At 42.9% G+C, this 10,594-nt stretch overlaps 1 protein-coding gene across 1 annotated transcript; it reads left to right on the forward strand.

Moving 5' to 3' along the window:
* Positions 1 to 1,936: 1,936 nt before the first annotated feature.
* LOC143294393 (uncharacterized) lies at positions 1,937 to 9,925 on the forward strand. Its single transcript, XM_076605869.1, has 3 exons — positions 1,937 to 2,140; positions 4,576 to 4,651; positions 7,580 to 9,925. The coding sequence occupies exons 2-3, from the start codon at positions 4,582 to 4,584 to the stop codon at positions 7,900 to 7,902; spliced, it is 393 nt and encodes a 130-aa protein (XP_076461984.1). The 5' UTR covers positions 1,937 to 2,140; positions 4,576 to 4,581; the 3' UTR covers positions 7,903 to 9,925.
* Positions 9,926 to 10,594: the final 669 nt, after the last annotated feature.

Below are 10,594 nucleotides of genomic sequence, written 5' to 3' on the forward strand. Positions count from 1 at the left end.
TTGGATGAAGAGAGACAGAAAGAGAGAGCATAAACATTTACAACACATAGTTCATCTGCTAGCGTGCAAAAGGTTTTTGGGTGTTCCACTTGTCACTCCGAATAAACAGGTTTACGGTGAACTCGGCAGACACCCATCATATTGTTAACAACTTTGTTAGCTGCACAAAGTACTGGTTTCGGTTACTGTGGCTTAAAGAAAATAGATTTAAAAAAAAGCCAAGCATATAAAATGCTTCTGAACATGGATGAACAGGGAATGATTTGTTGGGCAACACATGTTAGACAAATTCTTTGTAGCAGTCGTTTTTATTATATTGCTTCAGGGAGAGGGGAATGAAAACATGTTTTTGTTGTTGTTCAGGCAAAGGTTGACCAGCCGCCCCCACATCAGCTACTACCAAGGCAGAGATACCAGAGGGCACAGAGTGAAGCTGGACAGATCACACTGCAGACTCAACATCAGCAGCAGTTTCTTCGTTCAGCGCGTAACCGCCACCTGGAACAGCCTGCCAGACAGTGTGGTCACAGCCCCATCAGTCAGTGCTTTCAAGAACAGGCTCGATGCACACTGGAAGGAGCTCCCTGCAAAATTTGACCCAGACTGTTATCATTAGTCACAACTGTCGATATCTTGCACCACGTATGCAGTTCAGTTGTACTAGTGAGAAGACCTGTGAACAAGCTCCAAAGAGCTTCAACACGGAAACGAACCAGTAACCAGTAACCAGTATATATTCATACAAGACTGGTTTGTCGTAATTAGAGACAGATACCGTTATGACGTAGACCGCTCCTTCAAATCGGTATTCGAGTGTGAAAAATATATCTTTGATATTGATACCTATTGTTTCAGGGTAGCACTGACCCGGTTGCGTCTCGGTGTTCTACCAATTAATAACAGTTAACATACGTACAACAACTGTCCTACGAGCAAGAATTGTGCTGTCTGCTCTGATCACATCGAAAATGAGCACCATTTTCTGTTTGCATGTCCCCTTTGCGCAGACTTGGGAAGCAGAATTTTGAATTCTCTTGATGAAACCTTTACGCACATATTCAAAGCAAGCATATCAACAGATATCAGGTCTGTGGCTAAATTCACTCATTACGCGTTCAGTAGCAGAAAATCATGGTTTGGTTGATACCATTTGACATTTCTCTCCCCCCCCCTCCCCCTTCTCTCTCTGTTTACTTTAATGATTTGATAGTTTTCTTGACACTTTTCCCCCCACCTTTTTTCCCTGTCTATCATCCATTCACTTCATTCTTCTTTATCATCTCCCCTCTTTATTTAATGCATTCATGTATTCTCCTTCTCTTTATTTAATGTCTAAATGTATTCATTCTCCTTCTCTTTCAGGACGCACAGAGTCGGGAAAATATAGGCCACACGCCCTGCAGGTAGCTGTTTCAGACCATGCAAAAAAGAAACACGCTTGTACGTCATTCTCCTTTGAAGATTTCTTAGCCAATATATCAACAAGTGATGGAGAGTGCATGGTGGGGTTTGGGGGGAGGGGGGGAGGTGGAGGTAACATACTTATCCATCATTCATCTACGGCTTAAAGGAAAAAAAACACCTTCAAAAAACATGCAAAGGTGATGTAGGATGGTGAAACAGTGACAACGGAAGCACGGTAATAAAAAAAACAACCAACAACAACAACCAAACATCCTGAGCAACGATAATTTTAAAACTTCACATTAAAAGCCTTGGCTTCCGGCGACCGGACGAAAGACAGTAAGACCAGCGGCATCTGTGTTAAAACATGCTGTGCGTGGCTGCTCTTGCCGCGACCTTTCCGGTATCCTTTGTGTTCCGAACGTGACAAACGGGGCTCGTTAATTAACAAACGCGCCTGCCTGTCCGCGACAAGGCTGGAGCGTGACGCACGTGAGATGACGTAAGGCCAGGGGGGTGTTTTAAAGGGGGCAGGGAGAGGAGAGTGAGTCACTAGAAGCCAGACCCGGACTTTTGGTGGAACCGGCTTGCTGGACGGGTTACCCTTTCTGCCTCTCTCTCCCTCTCTCTCTCTTCATCACCAGTAGACAACACTACAGGTTTTTCCTCTCCTTTTAAAAAAAAATTCTTCGACGTAGTGACACGGATCTTTCGAAAAAAAACCCCAACAAAACAGGTAAGATACTTGTTATTATTAATTGTCATCGTTATCATTCTTTTTGTTACATTGTTATTGCTGCTCTGTGACACTGTTATGTCTTCTTCGTGACGCTGTTATGTCTTTGTATCCTACAAAGTGGTGTGATGGCCTAGAGGTAACGCGTCCGCCTAGGAAGCGAGAGAATCTGAGCGCGCTGGTTCGAATCACGGCTCAGCTGCCGATATTTTCTCCCCCTCCACTAGACCTTGAGTGGTGGTCTGGACGCTAGTCATTCGGATGAGACGATAAACCGAGGTCCCGTGTGCAGCATGCATTTAGCGCACGTAAAAGAACCCACGGCAATAAAAGGGTTGTTCCTGGCAAAATTCTGTAGAAAAATCCACTTCGATAGGAAAAACAAATAAAACTGCACGCAGGAAAAAATACACACACAAAAAAAGGTGCCGCTGTAGTGTAGCGACGCGCTCTCCCTGGGGAAAGCAGCCCGAATTTCACACAGAGAAATTTGTTGTGATAAAATAAAATACAAACACAAATACACAATTATTCAAAAGTGTGAAGGTGTACTCGTTTTTTGTTTTTTGTTTGTTTGCTGTTGTTTTGCATACATACTTTTTAATGTGTATGGGTTGGTTGGTTTTTCTCTTCAATGAAATGGATCCAAATATTCGATAATGATGCGAGAAATTATGGGACAAGTTTGAAAATATTTGTGTTTATGATACGTGAATGTATTTTATTCAATAGCAGTTGGGTGTTGGGTTGCAGTAAATATCATGCATTTTGGTTATGGTCAGGACGCCTGTCTGTGGTGGCCATACAATGATTGTCATGCCTTTATTCTTTGTGGTTAAATAGCATTTAGAGATTATGATGACAAGAATGTAATCTTCGACTTACCGTGGTTTTCGCTTTTGAATAAGAAACACACATACAGACAGACAGACAGACAGACATATAGACAGATGGACAGATAAGGTACCAGATCAAGAAAGTAGAGGAATATAAAGAACAATGGCTCCTTGATTTTGAAAATACAAACATTGGACTGGTTGAATAGGGGGATCAGTGAGCATTCCTGTTAAAACCTTAACCCTGTCAGCCGTTGACTGCTGTTAACGGGGAACTCCTCAGTGAAAGGCTGCCAGGCCAGTCAGACCGAGATTACAGGTTAGGATGTCATTTCACCATTACTGATCTAAACTGCTTCCTTTTGGAAATGCATAACGTTTGCTTAGCAAAGGCAATGATACCACTTAGGATTACGAAAAAGTAATATTGCACATTGACATGACTATGGTATACGTGATCTACGAAAGCGCTGTGGCAGAATCGGTCTGGCGTACTTCAACCTCTAAACCTTTCTTGCTGACGAAGTCATGAATCTAAAGTAAAAATTCAAACGTTTTGGCTTCAGCAGGCAGACGTTTGACAGGACCGCCCTACACACAAACCCATTGTGCTGACCAAGACTCATTAGCCTGATACTTCGTGTCTTGGAGAATACTGTGTGTGAGAGTGCTGTTTGACCATCAGTTTCACATGCTTCAAACAACTAAAGTGGGTCATGAAAATGAAACCACTGCAAATGGATTTCAAGACATGGAAGAAAATGCCATACAGTTTTCAGTTTGCAGTCTATAGGCCAGGCTAGAAACTGATCGAGAGACTGAATTTCATAATGTTTTTGTGATGCAGAGTATTACTACGAAGAGGAGTTGGAAAAAAATGGAAAAAGTATCAAATACAATTTAGAGGTCGCCATATGATCAGCGTATCTTGCAGTGTTAAGCAAAAATGATACATAACCGGGCTAAAAGAAATGGGGGAAATGTATTCAGCCCCAAGAGCAAAAAACTTGGACCTTATGAAGGTATCACAGATAATCATTTAATATTGCACATTGACATGACTATGGTATACGTGATCTACGAAAGCGCTGTGGCAGAATCGGTTAGGCGTTGGACTTGTGATCCAGTGTTCATCAGTGATCAGGGTTCCAGGTCCTTTTCACTCTAGCTCTGTTTATAAAGAAAGACAGAACCTGTAAGTTAAGGAAATGAATCTTGCGAATGAGCATAATCATAACAGAGTCTGAATGTGAATCAGAGAAAAATGGTTGCCAACATCAGACTGATAAATTCGTTCCTGTGTCTTGTTCTGCTTAACGTCAGTAATATGTTGTGCGGTACATGTTTGTTCGTGCTCCTGACTCAAGTCTGACTGAATGACACAGGAAAAGGAAACGAATGACGAGTGCCTGAAGGCAGCCGTCAGCTGGTTCTCTCCCATCTGTTGTGCGAATGACTCCGTGTTTGTAAAGCACAGACAGTCCAGTTTGTTTTCTAAGCGACGGTAGGTTCTATATAAGGATCCACACCAACACAAACAATAATAACAATAATGATAACAACAACAAAAGTGTATGCCCATGTTGTGTCTTTCTCCAGATCACAATGAAGTTGCAACATTTGATCATCGCCTCTATTCTCGTCGCCCACCTCATCTCCTTCTCATCAGGACAAGGTCAGCATTTGGTTATTATTCATATGATTTTATCTATCTATTTATTCATCTATTCATTTGTCTATTTATCTGTTTATTTATTTATTTCAGCCCAAAGCTCGGCCTGTATCAGAGACTGACAAAGCTTACAGTTGTGCCAACTGTTAGATTGGAGCTGTACAATCAATGCTGTCTCCAGTGCAACGGGAGTTCAATAATTACAGTTTAGCCTTTTTAAAAAAAAAAAAAGACCGTGACTCTCAAACTAGGACGCAAAATTCTTCGTGTTGCAGCCTTGGGGGTTAGTTTGCCTTTGGGAACCATCCCAACACTGACTGTCCTAAAGCCTTTTTGGCAGACTGAGTGGGAATGCAACCTGGGCAAGACACACTCCGCTATGATCAAATTCCAGCCTAAGCCCAGACAGCAGGTGTTGTACTGATGGTCATGGTTGGATACAACTGACAATCATACAAACACAATGCAAGTTATATTAAGATTAGCATTTGGTAATTCATCAGTTGTCACATCAACGTGTTTAACAACTGATAATAATGTGATGTCTTCGTGTTTCAACTGCAGAAGAAAGTGTTGTTTACCTGATGAGAACCGACTTAATGTTTCACTAGGTTTTGACGGGACCACCGTTATAAAGTCGTTTAGGCGTTGGGTATCCGATCCAGTGTTCACCAGTGATCAGGGTTCGAGGCCCCGTTTTGGCATGGTGTTGTGTCCTTGGGAAAGGCACTTTACTCCGATTTTGCTCACTTCACCCAGGTGTGAATGTCTACATGACTTCCTAACTTCACCCAGATGTGAATGATACCTGACTTCCTCACTTCACCCAGATGTGAATGGTACCTGACTTCCTCACTTCACCAGGTGTGAATGGTACCTGACTTCCTCACTTCACCCAGGTGTGAATGGTACCTGACTTCCTCACTCCACCCAGGTGTGAATAGGTACCTGACTTCCTCACTTCGCCCAGGTGTGAATAGGTACCTGACTTTGGTTGGGGAAGGTCAGAACGAGGGAAGGAGAGGACTGGAAAAAGAACCCATTTCAAGATAAGGCTTGTCCTTTGGCAAAATTCTGTAGAAGAAATCTACTCTGATAGGTACACAACTATCTATGCATGCACTCAAGGCCTGACTAAGCACGTTGGAATATGCTGCTGGTCAGGCATCCGCTGAGCAGATGTGGTGTGGAGCATATGGATTTGTCCGAACGCAGTGGCGCTCCATGAGAAACTGAAACTATTTCAACTGCGGTCGCCTAGACATGACTTCCGGCCAAGTGAACTTCCAAAGCACAGAATTCGCTGTAGCGAAAATTGTCATTATTTCATTTCCTTATAATCACATGAAACAAAATTTCAAGCAAATATTAAAGACCCCTGGGAAGAGGTAGAAAATACTAAGACTGAAACCAGACTTTTCCAGTTTTACACTTTTACAGTTCGGGCACTATAGCCGAATGGTTAACTCTCTCCATACGAACGGCGAAAGGGACGACGTTAACAGCGTTTCACCCCAATAACCACCATCAAAATATTACCAGCGGAAGGCTCTTACACTGAAGAGGTGAATGTTGACAAAGAATACCACAAGTCTGACGACGGAAGCTAAAAGTTGGGTCATTCAGACACCCACTGGACATCCGAGGAGTCTGTGTAGAGGAGAAGAGAGGACTGGCCGTACTGAGTGAGTTAAAGCGTTGGACTTTCAATCTGAGGATCCCGGGTTCGAATCTCGGTGACGGCACCTGGTGAGTAAAGGGTGGAGATTTTTCAGATCTGCCAGGTCAACATAATGTGCAGACCTGCTAGTGTCTGAACCCCCTTCATGTGTATATGCACGCAGAAGATCAAAGATGTGGTGTAGCGTATATGGATTTGTCCGAACGCAGTGACGCCTCCTTGAGCTACTGAAACTGAAACTGAAACTGTTCGTACCTGCACGGTCTTGCACCATCCGTGAGGGACAGCAGGTGTTGTCCAGGTGTGCTGAACCAGAACAGGGATCACTGAATTCCACATCAGTGAGCCAGCGGTAGTATCGGAGTGGCAGTCTTTTTATTCCCCCGTTGGTTTTCTTTCCTTTTAAAATATATCTTCTTTTTTTAACCTTTTTTTCTGGCTTGTTTTCGAGGACTGAACAAAACATAATTATGCTCAATTTATTTCCTTCAGAAAATACCATTATTCATTCATTCAACGATTGACTGACTGGGCTTTGAATTTGCATGCAGCATTTTCCTCGTCGGGTTTAGTATCTTAAGGAGGCGTCACCGCTTTCAGGCAAATCCATACACGCTACACCACATCTGTTATGCAGATGCCTGACAGCAGCATAACCACACGCGCTTGTGAAACCTTTAGCGCATGCACGTCTATATGTGTACCTGTCAGAGTGGATTTCTTCCTGAGGACGACACTTTTGCTGCCATGGATTCTTTGTCAGTGCGTGCTGCACACGGGGCCTCATCAGAATGACTACACGCTGAGCTTTATGTTCCAGTCAAACTTGCCAGAAAGGTCGAGAGCGGGATACGAACTCAGACGCTCCCAGACACTATACTGGCAGATGAGCGTCTTAACCATTAAGTTTCCATCTCAGTCAGCGTACGTAGACCCTCGCGGATGCTGTCTATCCATTCAGTATCGATACCAATCCATTTGACCTTACCTGACCTCAGATACGCGTTTTAACCATTCAGAGAGGGTATCAATCAATTTGACCTGAACTCAGATAATCGTCTTAACCATGCAGTATCGATATCAATTCTTTTGAATGACGTGGCGTGACCTCAGATAACCATTATAGTCAACGAACCCAGCCCCCCATATCCACTGTATCAGCTGATAAGCGTCTTAACCATGCAGTATCGATATCAGTGAGTTTGACCACACCCGACCTGACCAGATTTTGATCTGATCTTTGTTTCCAGGTCTGCCCAGTTTGATGGGGGCTGGGCTGGGCGGAGGCATGATGGGAGGTGGAGGCATGGCGGGGGGCGGGGGTGGCGGCGGCGTTGACCTCCTGACCCTGTTGCCGATCCTGCTGCTGATCATGAAGATGAACGGCGGGGAGGGCATGCAGCAGATGATGCCGATCATCATGCTCATCCTCAGCAAGAGCATGGGAGGGGGCATGATGGGCATGGGCGGAGGGGGCATGATGGGCATGGGGGGAATGGGGGGAGGCATGGGGGGAGGCATGGGAGGGGGTGGCGGAGGACTGGCTAGTCTGATGGGAGGTGGGTCCGTGTAGTTCTGTTGTGTTGTGCGTGTGGGAGGTGGAGGGTGTGGGTGTGTGTGTGTGTGTGTGTGTGTGTGTGTGTGTGAGAGAGAGAGAGAGAGAGAGAGAGATTAGAGAGAGAGTGTGTGTGTGAGAGAGAGAGAGAAAGAGAGAGAGAGTGTGTGTGTGTGCGGAGGTGGGTAGGTGGATGCTCTTGTGGAACGAATAAGATGAGTGGGTGAGTGGCTGGTAGTGTGTGTCCGTTTTGGTTTTCTTCTTCTTCTTCTTCTTCTTCTGCTTTCTACTTGTTGATGTTGTAATTCATTCTCCTTCTTCTTCTTCTCTTCCTTTGTCTTTCTGTTTCTTCTGTTTTCCTTTTTCTGCTTCTGTTACATGACCCTGCTTTACTCGATTTATTTGAATCCATCCATCCCTTTCTCTATCTCTACCTCTACCCCCCTCCCTTTCTCTCTCTCCCTCTCTCTGTCACATGGGCTGTTAAGCTTATGACGGTAAAGAGAAAGTGTCAACTCTCTCTCTCTCTCTCTCTCTCTCTCTCTCTCTCTCTCTCTCTCTCTCAGTTCTTGTAATGTGTTTCTCGTGATTCCAGTTCTTACCCCCTCCCTCTCCATCTGCCTCCCCGTTCCTCCAACAGCATGTCTTTCGTGACTTCTGTTGGATACAGAATGTCCACGTCAATAATGGAAAGGATTAAAAAACAAAAAAACAAAAAAAACAACAACAAAAAACATACGCGATAATTGGGGCGGGAATAAAGTATATCAAGGGAACATCATCATCTTGTGTATCTGAGACACTGAAATGTTAGCTGAAATACTTGTTTATGTGATTTTGAAATGAACAAACACTGATGATGTCAAAGAAACAATCAAACGAAGATAAAATGATCCATGGTCTGCATTCGTGTAAACGAACCTACGTGTGACGACAAGCTATTTCTATGCAAATGGTTCTTAACTCTCATCTTTTGGAAAGAATGACGTCCCATAATTATGCGTTCCTTCCCGCTGTGGGAAGGTGGTGTTCGACATCTTCAGCAAATCAGAGAAGCAACACAGTTCTCCTGGGTTTTTTTTTATCATCATTCCATGATGGAGGCTTTGTCCGAAGTGTCTGCGTGTGAACACACGTGAGAATATTAGGATGTTTCAGTGGATTTAATTCTTTCCTATTTTGTTAAAGACCTCTATGCTTATTCACCATGTTTCTTATGATTATCAGCCATGTTTATGCATATGAACACAGATTCCGTGGTAATGATATCATGTATTGTGTACGTTAAGTTCTTTCTGCATCAATACTACACTACAAAAAATGCCTTATAACGTCATCATTTTTGTACATGTAAGATCTTTCCGGATATGTTACATAATGGCTACGTACAAGTCAGCGTAAGACGTACAGTGATTATTATCACACTGTCTTAAAATGTTTTAGACTTCACAATTATTTATCATTCCATAATCACATTCCCAGTATTCATCAAGTACATTCTGCTGCTACTGTGTATGTGTCAAATGTATTTCAGAACGCAAAAGTTGCTGTTGATTATCTGGAGAGAGTGAGAGAGGTATGGACAAAAATAATTTTGTTTCCTTTAGTTAGTAAATAATTTATATTAAAAAAAAAACCCCAAAAATTGAATATAACTAGTTCGGGAATTTACGGAAACAAATGTGAATGTTTCCTATAGTCATTTTAAAAAGAGAGAAATAAATAAAGGATACAGAGTTTGGGCATTGTATAAACAGAGAAGCCGAAGTGTTCCATCATTTTCTGTGTCACAGCATTGACAAAGGATGGGAATGATGTGTCACCCTGTGCCTGAGTCAAAGCAATGACCAAGGATGGGAATGATGTGTCACACTCTGAGTCAAAGCAATGATCGATGATGGGAACTAAGAATCAAATATCGATGGGTGAGGCAGCCTGACTGATGGTGCCTTGTGTCCCAGAATTGTCTGGAACATACACCTGTCTTCGTGATGGATGTCTTGTACTCATCACTGGTTTCGGGGTACAAATAAAAACTGAGTAAAAAAAAAAGTTGGATTTTTTGGTGTGTGTTTGCGAGTGTGTGTGTATGTGTGTGTGTGTGTGTGTGTGTGTGTGTGTGTGTGTGTGTGTGTGTGTGTGTGTGTGTGTGTGTGTGTGTGGTAAGGGGCGTGGGGGGTGGGGGTAGGGTGGGGTGTTTTGTAATATTGTATGTTTGGTATGTTGTTTTGTACCACTAGTACTACTACTACAACTATAAATACTGCTACTGCTGCTGCTACAACAGCAACAACAACTACTACAACTACTAGTGATGATAATAATAATGATAATGGTATTCATAAAGCAGTGCTTTCAAATATCTCAAAGCACACAATGACAGTTCAGTCTAAGTAAACACGAACACACACACACACACACACACACACACACACACACACACACACACACACACACAGAAGAGTGACCTAATCCATGAAGACCAGTCTGGTTTCCGTAAAAGCATTCTTGTCATACAGCCCTCATACAACTCACTGACAGTCTTCTACATAACATAAATGAAAATAAATTCACAGGTCTCCTTTTCATAGATTTTTAAAAAGCTTTAGATGTAATCAATCACTCCTTGTTACTACGTAAATTAGAAGCTTATAAATTACCACCAGAGTACATTTACCTTATACAATCTTTTCTTTCTGATAGGAAGCAG

Source organism: Babylonia areolata, chromosome 19, assembly GCF_041734735.1.
Source record: "Babylonia areolata isolate BAREFJ2019XMU chromosome 19, ASM4173473v1, whole genome shotgun sequence".
NCBI lineage: Eukaryota > Metazoa > Mollusca > Gastropoda > Neogastropoda > Buccinidae > Babylonia > Babylonia areolata.